We start from the raw sequence: 21,604 nt of genomic DNA on the forward strand, positions 1-21,604 counted from the left end.
TATTTTATGAAAGCGATTTTAAAAGAAATAATAAATAGTATTGTATACCTTTTGTTAAAAAACATAACAATTAAAACATAATTGGATGTATATATTTATAAGGTAAATAAATAAAGGAGATAGAATTTGATTTATAAAATATGTTAAATCCTTATGAAAATATAAAAAAAATATAAATTGTTAATGATTATTTTATTATTTTTTTATAAAATGGAAAAATATTATAAATTAAATGATAATAAAAATAATTATTAAATTTATTTAAAAAATTTATATTAATTATAAAAAAAAAAATATATTTTATAATAAATTACTATGTTAATAAATAAAGATAAAAATTAATAATAATATATCTAAATAAAATATTATATAAAAATTTATATAAATAAAAAGTTTTTAAATATTATAATAATATATAAACACCTTTATTATTTAAATATTAATCTAAATATATATAAATATATATATGTATATATTATTATATTTTTTTTTTTATTATATTCTTTTATTTATATGCATAATGGAAAAACAATTAAAATTATTAATTTTTTTTTTTTTAATCTAATATTTAATTTTATAAATAAAACCATTGTATATACATCGAAAAATATATAAATATTTTTTTAAAAAAATAAAGTTATTAATTTTTTATTTATATTTTTAAAAATTATATATAAAAATATATTAAACATCCTTTTTTAAAAAAAGATTTTATAAAAGATTTTTTATTATTTCCTTTATTTTAAATAAATAAAAATATAATCTAAATAATCATAGACATTATGGAATAACTTCAAAAAGAACTTTCAAATTTATAAATAACTGATTAAATCCACAATAACTAAAATTCTTAAAAAACCGGTATTCTCTATGATCTAGACTAATTAAAGCATAATTCTTCCCGCCAACATGTCGAATGTCCCGGACGTCTTTAATCTATATATGATCACTTGAATAAAAAGTAACTTCTTTAAAAGCCTAATATTGAATTAGTAAATAAGCTCCATCCAGGTCTTCGTGAGATAATATAATACGTCCATAATGATGATTATATAGATTTTATTGACTAAATGTGGCCTGAAAAAACTTCTAAAAAAGAAATATATATCATAGATACTTATTTTAATAAAGATAGTGCATATTGTGCATATTTAGGTGTCGGCGCAATATAATAATCAATAGATAAAATAGAGAATAATGATTGGAAAAATGCATTTTGTATAATAAGACCTCCTGGTCATCATTCTGGTTATTCTAATGTATGTACGGGTTTTTGCTTTTTTAATAATGTGGCTATAGCGGCTAAATATATATAAAAAAAATACAATAAAAAAAAAATTCTCATTTTTGATTGGGATATTCATCATGGTGATGGAACTTAAATTATTTTTAAAGACGATCCTTCAGTAATGTTAATTTCATTTCATAGATATGATGAAGGTATTTTTTTTTATAAATAAATAAAATATTTATTAAAAAAAAGGTATGTTTTACCCATCATCAGGATCTCCGAGTAATGTAGGAGAAGGAAAAGGAGAAGGATATAAAATAAATGTAGGCTGGAATATTGGTCATAAAGAATATAGTCTAAAAGCAGGAACTGATGAATATATATATGCTTTCGAAAGAATAGCATGGCCAATTATATAAGAATTTGAACCTGATTTTGTAATTGTTTCAGCTGGTTTTGACTCTGCAGAAGGAGATCCATTAGGATAATGCAGTGTATCATACGAAGGATATGCGTAAAATAATAATTATAATATAAAAATAAATAAATAAATAAATAAATAAATAAATATTTAAAAATATATATATATATTCTTTTTTCTTATATGTATTTATATATATTTAAAAAATATATATATATATTCTTTTTTTCTTATATGTATAATTATAATTTTATATATATATATATATTTAAAAAATATATATATATATATTTTTTTTTATATAATTATTAATAGATACATGACTTAAAGATTAATGCAAATTAATTAAGGAAAAATATTAGTAGTATTAGAAGGTGGTTATAATTTAGATAGTATTTGTTGGGCCAGTGAGAGTGTTTTGAGGGTATTAATTGGAGAAGATTTTAGTTATTTAGATAATAAAAAAGATTAAATTTGTCCTAATTTTGTCGGTTTTTCAGCTGTTGAAAGTGCATTTTAAAATTTAAAAAAATATTGGATAAATTTAAGTGATGCAAAACTTTAAATATACACTGAGAAAATAATTGAAAACTCACAAAAAAAGTCACTTATTTCTGCAGGACATTAATCCAAATTTTAAATTAAAGATAATAAAATTTTTAAATAAGCAAAAGAAAACGAACTTCTTTTTTATAAAAAACTATGGATAGAAAAGCAATAATAAGCCGATTTTCTTAAATTTATACCTATATTTTATGGCCTGGAGTAAATAGAAGAACAGGAATATGTAGTTCTCTAAAACTTGACATAAAATTGCCAATTAGGCTCCATTATAGATCTTAAAATTGGCTAAAACACCATCCATGAATCCTATACTTAAAAAAAGCATGATGAAGCATTATTAAAAGATCATAATTCTACTTCTTTTACTTTAGGATTTAGGATTAGTGGAGTTATAATAAAAGATTAGAAAGGAGTTCCTATAGAAAAGGTTAATTTAGGGAAATTTTTGTAAAAATTTACGAAAGAATAGACTTAAGAATATATAATAAAAGTATTTAAATCTAATTAAAAAGAAGAAATTAATATGGAGGCTTTAGAGAATTTTATGATTTTCACATAAGATTTATTAGAATTTTTCGAAAAAAGAAATAAAAAAAGATTTATTGCATCCTCGATTATTATAATTGTTGATAATATACAAAATACATATTAATTTAAGTTAATAGACTTTAATTATGTCGATGATTTAAAAGAAGATAAAAACAAAGATAATAATTTCATTTTTGGTTTATAAAATTTAATAAATATGTTATAAGATATAAAAAAAAAATACTGAAAAAAATAAAATAAATAAATTTAAAATAAATAATTCATTTTTTTTTTCTTCTTCTCAATTATTATTTTTTTATTATTTACTAGCTTCAGCCCTAGCATATGCTAAATAAATAACAAAAGATAAATAAAGCGATTTTTAATCACTATTATATTTATTAGGAAATCCTAATCTATAATTATCAAAACCACAAGTACATAAAGTTGGTGTTAAGACTTCTAAAATTCCCTTATTTCCATCATCATCAGATACATTATAATATCCGATTCTACAACTCTCGCAAAAGCAACAGGAAAAATACGAATTTTTTTAACAAATATTATATTAAATATTTAAATTTCTAATATATTTAGACTCTAAAAAAAGACTATTTGAACATTAAGTAAATATTATGGATGCTATTTATTCACTTCTTCCGTTATTATTTACATAAAATTTCACATCGGGTTGTTAAAAACATTTTACTTTTTATTCAATGTACATAAAAGCTTATTTTTTATCATTATTTTCATCTTTAGGGTCTTTAGTTATAATTATTTCTAAAGAAGAACATAATGAATTAGAAGTAAAAAGACAACAACAATATTAACAAGCACTACTACAAGGTATATATTTCGCTAAAGCATATAAAATAGGATTTTTTTTATCTTTAAGCTTTATTCCATGCTCGTCTGCTTCGTATATTTAAAATACATGATCAGTATTCCAGGAAAATATATTTAAATATTAATGTACTTATTATAAATAAAGACCTCGTATGTTTTAGAGAACTGAAAGGTCAGTGTTTATTAAACATAATTGTTGGAGTTCTTCGGATAATTTTTTATGTATTTTTTCGTGTTTTTAATTTTCTTTTTATATGTATTTTTGTAAGTATTTTTTGTTGATATCTTCCATTTATTACTTTATTTTAAAAATTTTATTTTTTTAATTTTGTGTAATATATTTATAATTAAATAATATTATATATTTTAAATATAAAAATTTATTATATATTATTATTGTTTTTAATTTTAATCGTTTAAAATTTAAATTTTTATATATGTATATATATATACATATATATATAAATATATACATATATAATTATATATATATATATATTAAAATTAATTATTTAATTTGATTTATTAAATATTTATTTTTATTTATAAGATTTTAAAAATATTTTTTTATTTTTTTATTATTTATAATAAATAATTTATAAAGTTCTATCTATTTCTAAACATTTTTTTATGTAATTCATTTTTTTAAAACACAATAAAAATAAAAAATATGAGACTTTTTTTAGCTATAGTTTTTTTAAAAAAATGTAGAAAAAATAAAAAAAAACTGATAAAAGAAATATACTTTAATGTATTCATTTTAAATTATTAGTTTATAATAGATACATATGTAATTAATTTGATATTTTAATTAAAATTAATAGATAAAAATCACTAATCACTAAATATTTTTAAATATTTATTTTATTTTATAAATGTTTATATAATTTATATACACATTTAAATATGTTAAACTAATAAATAATTTTAAAAATATTAAGTATAAATAATTATTTAATTATAAAATACAAAATTAATTTTAAATGTTTAGATTGTAAAAATACTTTATATATCTAAGAATTTATTATAAAATACTCATTTTTATATTGAAGAGCTAATATAATATTTATTATAATTTAAATATATATATTTTATATATTATTTTCTAAATTTAAGAATTTTTTTTTTATTTCATAAAATTTTATAATAAAAAATAATTATGTATATCATACTTTTTTTAAAAAAAAAAAACTAATAAAATTATAGTATAAAAAAATAAAAGAGAAAAAAATAATATATATATATAATAGAAAAAAAAAAAAAAAACTAAAAAATAATTTATTATGAAAAAAGTAATAATATTTTATTACATTTTTATTAAATAATTATTTTATTATTAACAAAACATTTAAATTCAATTTTTTTTTTTATTTTTCTTCTATTTTTTATATCTATATCTATTATAAAAAAAAATGCCTATAAATAATAAAATATTAAGGATAATATTATAATTTTCATTCAAATTAAAAAAAAAAAAATTATATTAAATTTCAAAAAAAATAATAATAATTAATTTTTCAAAAATAATCAATATAAAAAAAATTAAAAAAAATAATACCTTCCATATTAAATAAATATGCATATATATATATATTTTAAAAAAAAAAAATCATCAAAGAAAAAAAAAATAATTCTAAAAAAAAAAAAAAATGCAATAGCAAACCTAAAAAGTATTCACATAAAGACATCATCAATAAATTCCTTAATCTCTAAACGGTCCCCAAGTCTTAAAACACGTCGACAATTACATAATATTTAACGAAAAACTTGGTGGAGGTTAATTTTCTTAAGTTTATAAAGCAATGGATAAAAACGATAGTACCCACTAGAAATATTTTGCAGTAAAAACAATACCAATGACCCCTGCTTAGTATTAAAAAATTTCCAATTATAATCAATTACTCTAAAAAGAAATAGACATCTTATTAAAAGCCAGACATTAAAATCTTATATAAATGCATGATTTAAAATAAACACCAAATAATTTATATTTATTTCTTGATTATTGTAATGGAGGTGATCTTCGATAATATATAACAAAAAAAAAAAACCGTTTATCAGAAGAAGTAACATATATAAACAATATATATATATATATATATATATATATATAAATATATATATAAATATATATATAAATATATATATAAATTTAAAAAAAAGGAAGCAGTTGAGTTTTTTAAATAAATGTGTGCCGGTTATTAAGCCTTAAACGAAAAAAAAATCATCCATAGAGATTTAAAACCTGAAAATATACTACTCCATGGCAACAAAATAAAAATCGGCGATTTTGGATTTGCCCGAATAGTTACAGATCTTGACCAAGCAGTCCGTATGACATAAAAATGTTCGCCTTTATATGCTCCTCCATAGATTCTTTTAAACGAAAAATACTCATCTAAATGTGATGTATGGTCCATGGGTTGCATTTTCTTTGAAATGCTATACGGAAAGCCTCCTTTTAATGCCAATTCGATAATATCTTTATCGGAAAACATAAAAAAAATAGTCGGAAATTCCCAATATTAACTACCTACCTACCCACCTATAGCCCCCGAAGCTAAAGACATTTTAATAAAAATGCTTATGTATAATGAAAAAGACAGGGTTTCTTGGGAAAAAATATTTAAGCATCCTATTTTAAACAAAAATATATAAAAATTAGTCCCTTTAGATGTAGAATTGGATCATGCAAACAATCCTTTATATTAATCAATAAGAAAAAACATAGATGCAGTTTGGGAATAATAATAACTAACAAAAAAAATAATAAACAATATAATAATAATAATAAATAGTTTAGAAAATAAAAATTGAATAATATTAAAAATCTCCTGAAATACCTTCAAAATAATAAGAAATTTAACATCTATATCTTAAATCGCCTGAAATGTAAATAAAATCACCTGATGTTCCTTTAAAAACACCTGAAAATCATATAAAATCACCAATAGAAGTTACCTCTACAAACAATATTACTTTGAAAAATGAATAAAATACTTACTAAGCATTACCTCCGCCTGTAAAATCTCCTTAATAATAATAATAATATGTTCAATCTGTAAAATCAGATAATAGAATATATAGTGCAAATATATATGGATATGAAACTAATCACCACAGTAGTAGTCCTAATTAATATATGAATAAAGAAAATATTTTAAAACGTGCAAATTCGAATAATTTAAGTGATTTTAATCATAATAATATAAACAACTTAAATAATAATAATAATATTTAAAATAATAATATTTAAATAAACAATAATAATTCTCCATATAATAATAATAATAATAATATAGATATAAAAAAAATAGAGGAAAATAAAGAATTATCCGAAAATGACAAGTATATACTTTATATGAAGCAAATAAAAATAAAAGAAGCCGAATTAGCTTTTGTGTCTAAAATAAATAATTTTTTTGTTTTATGAGAAAACGTGCCTTATATTCAAATGCTACTTTATTAAATTTCTGGAATAGTTCTCGAGAATATAATCTTCCTTCTCATTTATAATGTATTATTTTATATTGTTTATGTTCTTATTATTATTATGGGCTAGATAATCTCAAATAAATTCTAAATAAAGAAATTACTTAAAAAATAATTAAACAAGAAGGTTTTGCTTTATATTAAAAAAGTAATGAATACTAATAAATTAAAGATATTATTTTAGTTGACTTAAAAGAAGCCAAATAGCTTTTCGAAGATATAGAGCCCTTTATGGTAAATGAAATTAAAATGAGTAATTCTTAAGAATCTATAGATTTTTTGAAATTCATTTAAAATAAAAATAATAAATATGATGATTTTAGAATTAAAGTTTCTTAGATTTTATAAAAATGTATAAGCTTTATTGATTTTAATATTTTATAGAAGAATGCTTGCAAAGGAATTCATATGATTTAAATTTTTATTAAAATTGAAGATTTTATTCCAACTAAAAATTATAATGAGTTTGATTTTAATAAATTTTATGATGATATGTTTAATTGCCCAAATATTGAGTAATTTAAAATAGCAATTAATTAATTTAATTAAAAATTTTTAGCAGGTAAATAAGCTTATTGAGTATATACATATATTAATTATTTTATTTATATAAACAATAAAAGTTGTTTGTTTATTTTCTTTTTTTTATTTTATAAATTATAATTAATTAATGAATGTTTTTTATTTATTTTTTAAACAATTTTTTTTAATTATACTATTTCTTTTGTATAATCATTACTATTGTTTGTTTGTATTTTTTTTTAATATTTTATATTTCTTTAATTTTTTTAAATAATTAAGCTTTATTATTATCAATATTTTAAAAAGAAAACTAATATTAAATATCAAAATTAAAATCAAAAATATTTAAATATCAAAATTAAAAATAAAAATATTTAAAATAAATAAAAATTAATAATTAACAATTGAATTAAGAAGAAATACCTGATTCCTATATATTATTAAAAAATATTTAAAATAATTGAATTCAAAAAAAATAAAGAAAATAAATTATAAAGTGTAATAAAATAACAAATAATATTAAAAAAATATATATAAAAAAGAATGATAAATATAATTAATAATCTTAAAATTTTTATTCAAAATATGAAAAAAAATTTATTATAAATGAGTAAAATATTAGCTTTAGGACTTAAAAATATATAAATAATATATTATGAAATAATAAACTAATTTATTATTTTTTAATAGATAAAAAAATAAAAAAATCAAATCAAATTTTTTATATAAATATTAAAAATCCAAAAAATTCTAACTTTTTAATAATAAAATATATATATATATATATATATATATTTGATATATATATCTTAATAAAATATATAAATTAAATTATTTTTTTTTACAATTATTATCTTTTTAATATCATTTTTATGAATATTTTTTTAATATCATATTTTTTCAGTTTCTGAATATATTTCAATTCTTATAAAAATTTTTATTGTATTAATTTTATTTTTTTCCCTTTTTTTTATTTTAACTAACAATTATCTGTATATTTTTTTTATATTCCTTTTACATTTTTAAATAAATTTACATTATATTTATTTCTACTACTTTTTTTAAAAAATAAATAAGTGACTTGACTTAAAGGAATAAATTTTATATTTTATAAATAATAATAAATTTTAATTTAATGATATTTGATTAAATATATTGAATAATATAATCGACTTAGTTATTAGATGATTTATAAAATATTAATTTGGGGATGATATTAATATTTTTTGCATTTTTTTATTTCTTTATTATAAATTTATTAATATATATAGATATAAGTAATTTTGCTTAAATATATCAATTTTTCCTATTGATATTTATTAGAATTATAAAATATTTTAATAAATATGAATTTTTTAAAAATATTAGGTGTAGTTTTTTAACAATAACCTATTTCTATATTAATATTTTTGTTTTCATTAAAGATATATGTTTTTTTTTTTTTGAAAAAAAATTGCTTTTAATTGCAAAAAAATCGTATTTTTTGAAAGTTAAATAATTTTTTTTTTTAAAAAAAATAGATTTTTATAAAGCAGCAAATATATAAAAAGTTTTTAATTATAAAAAATTAAAATTAATTTTTTTTATTAGAATTTTTTTATTTTTTTAATAATAAGAATAACTTAAAATATATATTGATAATAACATTTTTAATTTTTTTTTATTAAAATAATATAGCCTGATAAAAACCATAAAAAAAAATACAAACTTAAATATATATATACTATACATAAAATAATAAGCTTATATATAAAATAGAGAAAAAATAAATCAAAAAATAAGATAAAATAAATCTATCACATTTATTAGTTAACATCTAATTACATTTGATAAACTTCCGCATTTTTAAACCAATGAGCTCCAATTAAAGTTTCATTTTCATAAGAAGCAGCCGTGAAACTTTCCAAAGCCCTTGAATGTCCCACAATTGCAATTTTAGTACCTTAAGGCATTTTTTCAAGTAAATTAAGAATATACTATTTTTAAAGTTACACATTTTAATTATATTCCTATTAGCTTTCTATATGTACTGGAAACATTTATTTAATAATCTCTAACAATTTAAAATGACCATGCTTCTTAATCTATATACTTTCCTATACACAAATATTTTTAATATTTGCTTCAATCTCTTAAACTTTTTATTTATTAGTCAATTCATAAACATTCCATAAAATCGGGTTTTCGTATTATTCCAAAAAAGAAAAATCGTATTCTGGAAAATCTTCCTTTGATTCCAATATTCTACCCCCAATATCACAATTACTTAACAGCATTTCCCTAAATAAAGGATTTACAATTACTTTAGGCTTATTTTTGTGATTTTTGAATATTTCTTTACATGTTTCTAATGCTCTTCTTAAAGGACTAACTAAAACTATTCCTATATTTAAATTTTCACATATTTATTCAGCTTATAAACACTATATTTTAATTTTATTTATTTTTGTAAAAAAGAAATTAATATTTTTATAATACTTAATTTTTCCCTTCTTCTGTTAAACTGCAATCTATTAAATCTTTTTTAAATTTAGTTTAAAGATTTTCCCCGTTTTTTACTTCGGTGGATGAATTGCAGGCTTTTCTTTATTCTAAATTATATTCAGATTCTGCATGTCTAATTAAAACTAAATCAATTTTGAATTATGTTGACATTTTCTTTGTTTTTATTTTTTTTTGTTTTTAATTTTGGTGATTAAGTTTTTTTTTATTTTTTTTTATTAAAATTTATATTGTTATTATAATAGCTTTGTTTAATCTATTTAGTGGCGAATTTTTTTTTTTATAATACGCATTTTATATATTAAATTTATCATTCTATTTTTGGATTTTTTTTTTTAATGTTAATAATTTTTATATATTAGATGTTTAAAATTAAAGAATATATAAATTAAAGCAGATTTTTATTTAATACAAAAGTAGTCTTGTTATATTTTTTTTATTTTCTTTCTTAGTTTTTTAATATAACTTTATTAAATTTTATAATTTAATAAATTATTTTGCATTATCTTTTTTTCTTTATCAAATTATATATAGAAAAAATAAAAATAAAATGCGCACTTTAGAAAAAAAAAATATATAGAAATAATTGCTTTCTTACAATAGTAAATTTAAAATTTTTAAATATTTTTAAGCTTTAAATTTAATATAAATAAAATATTTTGTTATATTAAATCTTTAACTTTTAACTATAATACTAATCACTTATTTTAGTCAAAAAAATTATTAATTATATTTTAAAAATTTAATCCTTTTTATTTTATAAAGTATAAAGCAGTTATAAGAAATATAAATATAATAATAAATTTTATTCTTTTAATTTTAAAAAGATTTAAAAATATTATAACTTTACATTTACAATAATTTTGACAAAAAATAAAAACTGTCCAAAGATTTATAGAATCTATTATGGTTTAAATGCACATATATTAAAAAAATGGTTTTTATAAAAGAAAAATACAAGTTTATTCGTATTTTCATATCATATTTTTTTTTTTACTTAAAACATTTTAAAATCAATAATATAAAACAAAAAAATATTTAGAAATAATAATTATGTTTGAAATTAATATTAAAAGATATAAATAATTAAATTTAAATAATTTTGTGATAAAAAAATAATAAATATTATTTAAAAAAGTTTATATAAAAAATACAATTAAATACTTTAAAATAAATAAAAATGAATTTTTTTTAAAAAAAAAAATAACTTAAATAAAATTTATATTTTTAAATTATTTTTTTCAAAAAATATTTTTATCAATTTTTTTATTTATTTTTATATATTTTTAAAATAATTGAAAAAAAAATAAAAATAATAAAAATACATTAAATAATAATAATGAGTAGTAAAGAAAAAAAGTAGCCATCAAACAAAAGTGTCGATAAAAAAGACAAAAGTGTCGATAAAAAAGACAAAAGTGTCGATAAAAAAGACAAAAGTGATGATAAAAAAGAAAAAAGTATTGATAAAAAGGATAAAAGCATTGATAAAAAAGATAAAGATAAAAAAAAGAAAGATAGCGATAAAGAAAATAAATGTAAAAAAAAAAATATACATATAAAAATGCAAAAAGTTATAATTAAAAAATATCTAAAATATAGTAGAATAATAAGAACCCTAACCGCCATAAGAACTAATTTCCCTTAATAAAATTCAAAAATAATAAATGTAAAAAAAAAAAAAATACCTTTAAATAATATAAAAAAATATAGAGATAATAAATTTTGTGTTCACCATTCTTCTGAATTAGTATATTATTGCGAATCCTGTGAAGAGCCCATATGCCGTAATTGTACTAAACTAGGCCCTCATAACAATTAACTCCACCGCATAAATACCCTCGAAGAAGCTTACAAATCTCGTGTAAGTAACCTATCAGAATTAATAAAAGGTAACCTTTTATAAAAGCGTGATTAACTTTTGGCTTAAATTCACCGTATAGAATACCGTATTGAGGAGATAAAATACATTAAATAAATAATCGAGCGTGATGTCCGAAACGAATACGCTTCCATAATTGAGAATTTGAAATAGGCAGAAGGAAAAAAGCTAGCTATATTATAACATGAAATGGCTGAATTGTAAAAAGACTTGGATAAAATAAATGATTTGGGTAATAGTTTCAGTAATTTTGTAAATAATCCAAATGATCCTGTTTCTTTTTTAATAAATGCATAAACAATTCACGAAAATATAGAATTTTTAGTTGCTAAACCATTCAAGACTAATATTGATGTTTATCCGTATGATTTACCCAGGTAATTGACTGATTTACGTTTATAATTATAAAAAGCAGATGCTTAAAATTCACTAATAGAGTTTAAAAATTAAATTATTTGGAAATTATTGGAAGATAGAAAAAAAACTGAAATCGATATTAAATAAAATATGGAAAACGCAGCAAATAATGAAATCGCAGAATGGGCAAAATTAACAGATAAATTTGCATAAGAACTTCAAAAATATTCATTAGTTTGTTACTATTGTGGAGTACCTATGGAATACAATAGTGTAAATAAAAAATGCGCTATTAATGTTAAATTATAAGAAGAAACATGTAAATATAAAAATATATAAATATATTTTTATATATATGTATATATATAAATAAAAATTTAAATTTTTTTTTTAGTTTAAGGATATACCCTTAAAGTTCCTGATGCTAAATATAATGGAAATCATAGACATTTCTTTAGTAAACCTAAAGGAGATTTAGTAGACTTACTAAATGAAGGTAAATAATTAGGTAATAAAGACGGAAAAGGAAGGATTCCGTTTATTAGTTTCATTGAAATTCAAATTAATAAAATGAAAAAAATATGTGAAAAAAAAGCAATTGATCTTACAAGCATATTTAAAGATCATGATAAAACAAATAAAAGTAAACTCTTTTATAATTTTAATATTTTTTCATATATATTTATACATAGAAACTATTAACTAAATTTAATTTATTTATATTATTACGGAAATCATTGGAATAAAATAAGATGAAGCCGATTAATTAAGAAAATTTTTCGATCCTAAAAATACTAATTAAATAATTTATGAAGATGTTTTAGAAGTATTTAATGACCCTTCTTTAGTTGATTAAATATATGAAAAATATTGATTATATTATAATCTTTTTTTACATATATATATATATATATATATATATATATATATATATATATATTTATATATATATATATTATATATAGATATTTTTAATTTTTATTTTTAAATATATATTTTATTTTTTTTAATATTATAATAATTATTATAAGGAAATATTTTTTTACTTTTATTATTATTTTAATGTTTATTTTTGATACAACTATTATATTAAAGAAAAAAATATTTTTAAATAAAAATATTAAATAAATGAAAATTTTTATAGACTAATTAATAGACATAAAAGCATTTTTATTTTTTATAAATTTTTTAATATTATAGAAACAAAGTTTTAAATATAACTGATTAATAAACTTAGTTAAATATATTAAATATTTTTTTTTTTGTTGAATAAATAATATCTATGTTTCTTATAATTTTATTACTTTTAATATCATTTTTATAAATTTATATTAGATATTATATATTTTAATTATTTTTTTTATTTATAAAAATAATTTAAACCTAATGATAAAATCTTTAAATTATTTAATTTTCTCTAAAGATTCAGATATATAAGACAACCCTTCATTTCTAATAGTACATTGAGATAAATATAACCTCAAATTTATTATTTATGCCATATTATATATTTATTAATCAAATATTTAAGTTCCTTATTATATTATTAAATTATTATTTATTATTTAATAAACATTTAATATATTTCATTTTTATTTTTTACTTTAAGTCTATGAGAAAATTTTTTATATTATTTAATTAAGATAAGCTTTTCCATATATATGAAATTTCATGTACTATAATATTATTATCCCTTTATTATTAAAATCTGTATAAATTTATATTATATTATATATATTAAATTTTACCCCCAAATTTATTTTAATTTCTTTCAAATAGTTTAATTTTTTTATTTAATTAGACATATTTTCTATAATTTCATCAAATAATTAATTTTTTCTTTTTTCTTTATTCTTTTTTCTTTTTTCTTTTTTCTTTTTATAATATAGAAAATAATAATATAAATTATTATTTTTACATACTATAATTGGAATTTTAAGCGTATTAACTTTTTATTTAAAGTTATTTTTTATATTTATTATAAAATTATATTTATATAAAATATTTTTTATTTATTTATGTTTATATTTTTTACTTCCTCAAATTAAATATATATTCCATAAACAAAAAAAATATTTAAAAAGGTTTTTCATTTTATGATAAATATATAAATTAATTGTTTTTATTTATATATATATATTAATAAAAAACAATATTAAAAACGTAGTATATTTATATTAAAATAATAAAAGCATATATATATAAAAAATATATATCATTAATTAACAAAAATAAGAATTTTTTCACTTTTACCTTCAATTTAAATAGTTTAAACATTCCTTTAACCTTCCTAATAATAAACTAAAAGTTTTTTTTACCTATCAAATATTTTTTCAACCAAAACCTAATTGCTTTCATTCCCTTAATTATCTAAAAGTACTAAAAAAACTTAACTTTGCAAAAATTCTAAAATATAGGTGTCTATATTTCCTATTTTTTATTTTTTTCCTTTAATTTTTGTAAACTCAGAAAAAATCCTATTTAAAAAAAGCGGATATTCCTCACATTTAAAAGGCCTTTACATTGCCGAAATTTTAGTTTTTGATACACAACTTAATACAAAGTCATAATTTTTATCCAAAAAATCAATAATACATAAAACATAATAACTTCCTTTTTAAATTCCATTTAGTTCAAGTGTAAGACTTTTTATATTTTAAGAAAATCCACCCTTTTATATTGTAAATTACTCATCCAATAAAAAACAATGCACATTTGAATATAAATATTTTTCATAATTTTTAAAATTACGTTTATCAAATTAAGTTATTTATATAAAAACATTTTCTTCTGTAGAATTTTAAAAGTCGATTTTGATAACAGAAAATGCTCCTTTTTAATGTTTTTGGCTTTTTGCAGCATAAAATAAATTTTCGGAAGATTTTATACATATTATCGATTAAAATTAAGACTAAAAATTATTCAAAAGAAATTCTTTTTATTAATTTTGAATAATACTTTTTAATAAAATTTTTTATTTCTCAAAAGACTATATAACATGTAATCCTTATTAATTTTAAGCTATTAGAAAGTATTTTTTTTACATATTTTCATTAAAAAATTAAACTAAATTATATATTTCATTTATACCATATTAAATACATGGAGAACCTTTAAATAAAATAATATATATATTAATCAATTATGATTGATGTCATTTTATTTTTATATATATTTTATATTGAAAATGCATCAATTTTTAAAAAGGCAGTTAATAAATTTATAATAATTATATTTGTTAAATATGTTTTTAAAAATAATAATATAAAAATTAATAAAAAAAAATATATAAATATAATTTAAAATTTAAATAAATAAATATATATATGTAATAAAAAAAATGTGCAATTATAAAATATATAATATATATATATATATATATATATATATATATATTTATTTATTTTTTATACCAGTTAAATCTCTATATACATCACAAATATTTATATTTTAATGCAATATTTCATAAGTTCCGTATGCTTTTGCTAAAGCTTTTTCAATTAAAAAAGGAAAAGAATTTATTTATTTTTTAGAATTTTCTTTGCAATAAATAAACATAGGGTCTTCTTAAGAATTTAAAGGTATTTAATCATCTATATGTATATATCTCCAAAATCCGTCTTTACAAATAAGAAAAAGAAATTAGTTTTAATTTTAAATAATTTAATTTTGTATAATTTTTTCATAAAAATATTTTCTTTCAGTTAAAGTTGCTAAAATATTTAACAAAATTTTGTTTTCACTATTAACTTATATTTCTTAAGAAAATGTAAAAGGATCAAAAATAACAACATTTTATTTATATATTTCTTTTATGCTTTTCCATTTATTTATTTTTACTTTATAAGATAAAGGACGTATATATATAGATGAATTATTAGTAGGAAAATAATAATCTTTATTTATATTATACTACTTAATATAATTTTAATGCAAGTGTAAATTATATTTTCTATCACATTGTAAAGGATATGGAGGAGAAAATTAAATTATTTTGTTTTCTTATTCTTCTTCATTTTATTGATATTTTAATTATTATTATTAATTTCCTAAAGTTATTTATTTCTATATTATTAATTGTTCTTCAAGACAAGATTATTTTATAAGATTTTAATCGTTTTTTGGACTGACTCTTGAACTCGAAAATAATTGTGAATGATTGTTTGTGTTACTTGGAATATCAAAACTTATTATTAGTTCTTGCATTTCTTGCATTTTTTTAATTTTTTAGTTTAAATATATATTATATAAATTATTATTTTTTTAGTTAAACAAAAAATGTTTTTTTTTATTTTTTAATTTGTATATACATATTATTATAATGTTTTTTATTGACTTTTTATGTTTATATATATATATTTATATTTGAAATTTATTTTTTTTACAAAAAAAAAAACATATTTTTAATATTTGTTAATTAAATTTAAATTATTCGAAATTATATATAAATAAATAATTTTTAAAAAATAATGCATATTAATTTAATATTTGTTAATTAATTATTTAAATTATCTATAAATTATATAAAAAAAAGTAAATTATTTTCCTTTAAAAACATTATCTAAAAGTATAATATTAATTTAAAAAAAAATCAATTTTGAAAAACTCCTTCAATTTTTTTAAATTCTCATATTTTGTTATTATTTTTTCACATTTTAATTATTTTCCTTATAATACTTGCTCCAATCCGGTTTAAAATCAGCAATAAATAAAACCACTAAAGCCAAAAAAGTAATACCTGCGTAAATATAGAAAATATTAATAAAACCAATTTTTTTCTCAAACTCTCTAACAATTAAAAACTAAACAAAATTTGCAAACCCAAACCCGTACCAATAAAGTCCAAAAATCTTTGACCCGACCTAAACACCAAAAATTTAAGCAGAAAAAGGCGGATATAGTGTTAAAGTCCCTCCCATATTCGAAACTATTAAATAAACTTAAAAAAGGTAATAAATCTTATGATAAAACGATAATTACATAGTTAATGCTAGAAAAATTTAAAGTATAAATATAGATGTAATGAGTTATTTAAAAGAATATTTATCTATTAAACTACTCCAAAAGAGCCTTGATAATCCATTTGCTAAACTAGAAAAAGAACCAACCATAGTCATAAATTTATCGTCCACAATAACTTTTTTTCCAATTGTTTTATAATTAGAGTTAACTAAAATCCCAAAACCTGTACCTAATACTCCGATAAGGATTAAATAGAAAAAATGTTTCGAACACAATGCTGTTTTAACATTAGGAGCCGGTTAAAAATTTTTTTTAATTTTTTAAGTTTTTATAAAGCTATTTGGCATAATATAGACTCTATTTCATGTCTAACATTTATGTTTTAAGCTTCTATATATTAATTAATATAATTATTATTTTCATTTATATTTTTATTATATGCTATTAAATAAATAGGCTAATTTTAATCCTTTTCTTATTCATTTTATAACTTTTATTGCAATTCTTAAATATTTTATTTATTTTCTTCATTTTCTAAAATTTTATCTTCCTCTTTTTTTTATGTTAATATAGGAAATCCTGTACAAATTTATTATTATTTTTAAATCTCCAATATTTATTTTTTTAACCTTTTTTCTTATTCTCCTATTTACTCAGGATGATAACATACTAAAGATGATCCTAAAAGAAGCAAAAAAACTTATATTATACAACAATATCTAATTGAAGAAGGTACGTTTAATGCTACATCTACAGATTTTCCTTAAAAATAAAATTATCCATCTATACTATCTTTTTCTGGGTCTTTATTATTCGGATTAACAAGCTAGAAAAATATAAATCCAAAAATTAAAGCTGAAAGTCCATATCCACACAAAATAATGCCTGCTACCATTCCCTTTCTTTTCGGAAAATATAAATATCCCATATATAATGGAACAAAATAAATACTACCAGTACTAACGCCAAAGCCAACACCATAAGCCAATACATATTGCCAAAAATGAGTTGTATAACTTGAAATAAATTAAAAAAACATAGTTAATAAAGACGCGAAATATAAATATTTCCTAGCAGAGCCAAATAATCTTATACCTTAAATCCCTAAAGGCATCCCGGTTGCTACAAATATCATCATAATAGGATATATAGCAACTCCTGTACTTATTTACAAATCTTAGTCTCCTTAAGTACGAAAGTAAGAAGTCATGTATATGTTTAAGGTGCCCCAATTGAAAATGGCTCCGCATACAAGATGAGTAAGAAATCCTCCCAGAATAGTAAGGCTACCTTTTTGGGTTTAAGATAAAATCATTATTTTTATTTATTATAGATGTAATTAATTTTTTTGTATTTTTTATGAATGTATATAATTTAAATATAAACATTAATTTAATTTGTTTTTAATAATATATGTTAAAAAATAATAAACACTTTTAGTTTTTTCAAGTTTTTAACATTTTTTTCAAATAATAATATCTATAATTTTTATTATTTTCTTTTTAAAATAATTTTTTTAGGAATATATAAAAAAATTATTATAATTTAATAAAATAATATAATATTAATTAATAAGATAAAAAAAATAAAAGAAAAATATATTATTATTATATATATAAAATTAAATTTAAAAAATTAGATTTTTATTTATGAAAGTATAAAATTATAAAAAAAAAAAAAAATTATAAGACAAAAAATAAAAATAAATATAAATATATTTTAAAACAAAATAAAATAAAATAAAAAATATAAAATTATTATTTAAATATAATTTATTAAATTTATAAAAATTATTTCTACATTTATAATATAGATAAATATTATAGAAATGTAGATATAATAAATAAAATTATAATTTTGTATTTATAAAAATTTATATATAAAAATAATATATATATATATAAAAATGAATTGAAATATAAAAAAAAAAAATATTTATAATTTAATAAAATTAAATATTATAAAATATTAAAAAAAAAAAATTAATTTTATTAATTAATTATATATAATAAACATATTAAATAAAATTAAATATTAAATATTTAAAAGATTTTTTATTAAAAAAAAATTTAATTTAATTTAATTTAAATATATATATAATAAATAAATATTAATTAAATAGAAAAAAATATATAATATAAATATAAATAATTATACATTAAAAAATTAAATATAAATAAATAAATTATAAAAATTTATAATAAATATATATGATAAAGTAAAATATATTTTTTAAATAATGATATATATATAAATATTTTTTTTTTTAAATAAATACAAATATATTTATATATATTATTATTTTTATATATATATATAAAAATATATAAAATTAACTACTCTATTTTATAAATTAAATATCTTTTTTTTAATTTTTTTATATTTTTAATCATTAATATAATTATACATTTAAAAAAAAAATACTCATTAAATTACTTTTTAAAAGTTATAATTTTTTTTTTTTTTTTATATTTGTTTCTATTTTTTAATATTTTTTCTTTTAATTTAATTTAATCAAATTTAATTTTTAATGTTTTTTTATTATTTTTTTAATTTCAAATATATCCTTAGTTAAGTTAAAGTTATTTTTTCTTTTTTTATAAATTTAATATTATTTATTTATTATTTCATATGCAATTAATTTATAAATTTAAAATTAATTTTTTATTATATTCAAATTTTATATTAATTTCATATTTATATTTTAGTTAAATTTATTTATTAATAAAAATATGTTTTTAATTAAATAATTATATTTTATTTGCATTAAATAAAATTTTATTTAATACCATTAAAAAAACGGCTTTATAAATATAATAAAATATAATACAAGGAAAAAAAAAAAAAAATTAAAAAAACTATTAAAAAATCAAAAAAATCAAAAAATATATTAAAAAAATGTATCGTCAAAGTTAATCCTATAATAGCCAACAAATGCCATAAAAAAATTAATAATAGTCATTATCTAATGATTAAAACATTCAATAAACAAATTTTTTATAATAATCTTAATAAATAGCATCTGCATAATAATCTAACAATAATTAAACTGAATAAATATAATTTAATAAAGTATTATCGAACAATAATTCCTAAGTTATAAATTAATAAACATCAAATAATACAAATGTTGAAGTAGATAAACACTATAAATCTTAATTAATAGTAAAAAAATGTATTTCAAATTTGTAAAGTCCAAAAGTAGATACAAATAAAATAATAAATGCTGACGCACATAGAAATTGGAGATCTTCAACATAATAAATAACTGATATTTTATAAGGTAAAGATGAAGAAATTTAATATTGGAAACATATGTGTGAATAATTATAATCATTATCGCATATAGTTGGTAATTTTTTTAAAAATTATCAAAAAATATAAAACAAAAATAATTAAAAGAGTAAACTAATATAATTGAAAGTGAAAATATAGTCCTAAAATAAAAAATAGGCGAAATATAAATAGAAAATGATTAATTAAAAGGTCAAATTTAATAACTTTATGGAGATATAAATAAATATAAAATATAAATTTCAGATTTAAATCTTAATAATGGTACAAAAATCAAAACGGTATATGAATAACGTGTTGAGTAAATTAATTATTATTTTTTACTAATATAATTATATATATATAATTAAATTATAAAGTTACAAATAAGATTAAAATAAATTTATAAATGGGGAAATTTAAAGATTATAAAATTTAAGCGAAGAGTATGAAATTAAAATTAGTTTGTTATCATAAGAATAAGATAGACTTAATGCTGTTATTAGAAATTAATTATATCAAAGTGAAATATAGAAATCCAAAATTTCTGAATTAGAAAATTATAAAGAGAAACATAATGTAATTATATATATTTATATATACAAATATATTTATATTTATTTAGAATAATGATTATGTTAATAGAATTTCTATTCTTACAAAAGAAATTAATAGAACTAATGATATTGTTGTAAAATAAACTAATGAAATTTCAGATTATAAAGAAAAAATTAAATCCTATGAAATAGACATAATTAATTTTAAAGTTTTGGAAGAGAAATGTTTATATTATGAAGGCGAATTTAGAACTTTGGCAGAAGTATTTGAATAAAATTCTTTAAAATATAGTAAATAATAAACAATGATAATTTTTTTTAAAAAAAATAAAATAGAGGAACTCGAAAAAAAATATGAACTAAGTTAAATATAGATAAAAAGAAACACGGAATACGAAAATAAAATAATAGCCGCAACATAAGAAATAGACAGACTAAATTAAGTTATTCATTAAAAATTAAAA

The 21,604-nt window shown here is 16.8% G+C and overlaps 5 protein-coding genes across 5 annotated transcripts, besides 42 other annotated features; 3 read left to right on the plus strand and 2 right to left on the minus strand. All coding sequences in view use genetic code 6, as the record gives it.

Moving 5' to 3' along the window:
* The first annotated feature begins 331 nt into the window (after positions 1 to 331).
* Positions 332 to 392: a microsatellite.
* Positions 393 to 475: 83 nt separating this feature from the next.
* Positions 476 to 513: a microsatellite.
* A 269-nt stretch (positions 514 to 782) lies between these two features.
* On the plus strand, positions 783 to 2,991 carry IMG5_162410 (hypothetical protein; the record flags this gene model as incomplete). The annotated part of the gene is made up of 3 exons (XM_004030326.1): positions 783 to 1,440; positions 1,484 to 1,745; positions 1,968 to 2,991. 3 exons carry the CDS (start codon positions 783 to 785, stop codon positions 2,989 to 2,991), a joined length of 1,944 nt encoding a protein of 647 aa, XP_004030374.1.
* Positions 1,747 to 1,802: a microsatellite.
* Positions 1,769 to 1,801: a microsatellite.
* A 937-nt stretch (positions 2,992 to 3,928) lies between the features above and the next one.
* Positions 3,929 to 3,985: a microsatellite.
* Positions 3,986 to 4,025: 40 nt separating this feature from the next.
* Positions 4,026 to 4,092: a microsatellite.
* A 4-nt stretch (positions 4,093 to 4,096) lies between these two features.
* Positions 4,097 to 4,140: a microsatellite.
* Positions 4,141 to 4,440: 300 nt separating this feature from the next.
* Positions 4,441 to 4,488: a microsatellite.
* Positions 4,489 to 5,060: 572 nt separating this feature from the next.
* Positions 5,061 to 5,126: a microsatellite.
* A 64-nt stretch (positions 5,127 to 5,190) lies between these two features.
* Positions 5,191 to 5,241: a microsatellite.
* Positions 5,240 to 6,410, plus strand: IMG5_162420 (protein kinase domain protein; the record flags this gene model as incomplete). The annotated part of the gene is made up of 2 exons (XM_004030327.1): positions 5,240 to 5,659; positions 5,757 to 6,410. Exons 1-2 carry the CDS (start codon positions 5,243 to 5,245, stop codon positions 6,408 to 6,410), a joined length of 1,071 nt encoding a protein of 356 aa, XP_004030375.1. The 5' UTR covers positions 5,240 to 5,242.
* Positions 5,665 to 5,745: a microsatellite.
* Positions 5,676 to 5,742: a microsatellite.
* A 409-nt stretch (positions 6,411 to 6,819) lies between the features above and the next one.
* Positions 6,820 to 6,850: a microsatellite.
* A 1,069-nt stretch (positions 6,851 to 7,919) lies between these two features.
* Positions 7,920 to 7,986: a microsatellite.
* Positions 7,923 to 7,970: a microsatellite.
* Positions 7,937 to 7,991: a microsatellite.
* A 251-nt stretch (positions 7,992 to 8,242) lies between these two features.
* Positions 8,243 to 8,287: a microsatellite.
* Positions 8,288 to 8,376: 89 nt separating this feature from the next.
* Positions 8,377 to 8,415: a microsatellite.
* A 47-nt stretch (positions 8,416 to 8,462) lies between these two features.
* Positions 8,463 to 8,508: a microsatellite.
* A 535-nt stretch (positions 8,509 to 9,043) lies between these two features.
* Positions 9,044 to 9,096: a microsatellite.
* Positions 9,097 to 9,324: 228 nt separating this feature from the next.
* IMG5_162430 (phosphoglycerate mutase, putative) lies at positions 9,325 to 10,262 on the minus strand (the record flags this gene model as incomplete). Its single annotated transcript, XM_004030328.1, has 2 exons — positions 9,325 to 10,030; positions 10,086 to 10,262. The coding sequence occupies 2 exons, from the start codon at positions 10,260 to 10,262 to the stop codon at positions 9,404 to 9,406; spliced, it is 804 nt and encodes a 267-aa protein (XP_004030376.1). The 3' UTR covers positions 9,325 to 9,403.
* Positions 9,359 to 9,401: a microsatellite.
* Positions 10,262 to 10,297: a microsatellite.
* A 272-nt stretch (positions 10,298 to 10,569) lies between these two features.
* Positions 10,570 to 10,603: a microsatellite.
* Positions 10,604 to 11,448: 845 nt separating this feature from the next.
* On the plus strand, positions 11,449 to 13,222 carry IMG5_162440 (hypothetical protein; the record flags this gene model as incomplete). The annotated part of the gene is made up of 4 exons (XM_004030329.1): positions 11,449 to 11,647; positions 11,825 to 12,667; positions 12,743 to 12,856; positions 13,041 to 13,222. 4 exons carry the CDS (start codon positions 11,449 to 11,451, stop codon positions 13,220 to 13,222), a joined length of 1,338 nt encoding a protein of 445 aa, XP_004030377.1.
* Positions 11,480 to 11,606: a microsatellite.
* Positions 11,596 to 11,629: a microsatellite.
* A 22-nt stretch (positions 13,223 to 13,244) lies between the features above and the next one.
* Positions 13,245 to 13,317: a microsatellite.
* Positions 13,301 to 13,368: a microsatellite.
* Positions 13,369 to 14,181: 813 nt separating this feature from the next.
* Positions 14,182 to 14,228: a microsatellite.
* An 89-nt stretch (positions 14,229 to 14,317) lies between these two features.
* Positions 14,318 to 14,351: a microsatellite.
* A 1,248-nt stretch (positions 14,352 to 15,599) lies between these two features.
* Positions 15,600 to 15,646: a microsatellite.
* Positions 15,600 to 15,647: a microsatellite.
* Positions 15,603 to 15,675: a microsatellite.
* A 28-nt stretch (positions 15,676 to 15,703) lies between these two features.
* Positions 15,704 to 15,744: a microsatellite.
* Positions 15,745 to 16,958: 1,214 nt separating this feature from the next.
* Positions 16,959 to 18,625, minus strand: IMG5_162450 (major facilitator superfamily protein, putative; the record flags this gene model as incomplete). Its single annotated transcript, XM_004030330.1, has 2 exons — positions 16,959 to 17,667; positions 17,940 to 18,625. The coding sequence occupies 2 exons, from the start codon at positions 18,623 to 18,625 to the stop codon at positions 16,959 to 16,961; spliced, it is 1,395 nt and encodes a 464-aa protein (XP_004030378.1).
* Positions 18,626 to 18,969: 344 nt separating this feature from the next.
* Positions 18,970 to 19,014: a microsatellite.
* A 160-nt stretch (positions 19,015 to 19,174) lies between these two features.
* Positions 19,175 to 19,207: a microsatellite.
* A 17-nt stretch (positions 19,208 to 19,224) lies between these two features.
* Positions 19,225 to 19,295: a microsatellite.
* Positions 19,225 to 19,346: a microsatellite.
* Positions 19,347 to 19,390: 44 nt separating this feature from the next.
* Positions 19,391 to 19,502: a microsatellite.
* Positions 19,396 to 19,567: a microsatellite.
* Positions 19,410 to 19,519: a microsatellite.
* Positions 19,449 to 19,506: a microsatellite.
* Positions 19,568 to 20,152: 585 nt separating the features above from the next.
* Positions 20,153 to 20,208: a microsatellite.
* The last annotated feature ends 1,396 nt before the right edge of the window (positions 20,209 to 21,604 follow it).

This window comes from Ichthyophthirius multifiliis (assembly GCF_000220395.1).
Source record: "Ichthyophthirius multifiliis unplaced genomic scaffold scaff_1120509251220, whole genome shotgun sequence".
Classification (NCBI taxonomy): Eukaryota; Ciliophora; class Oligohymenophorea; order Hymenostomatida; genus Ichthyophthirius; species Ichthyophthirius multifiliis.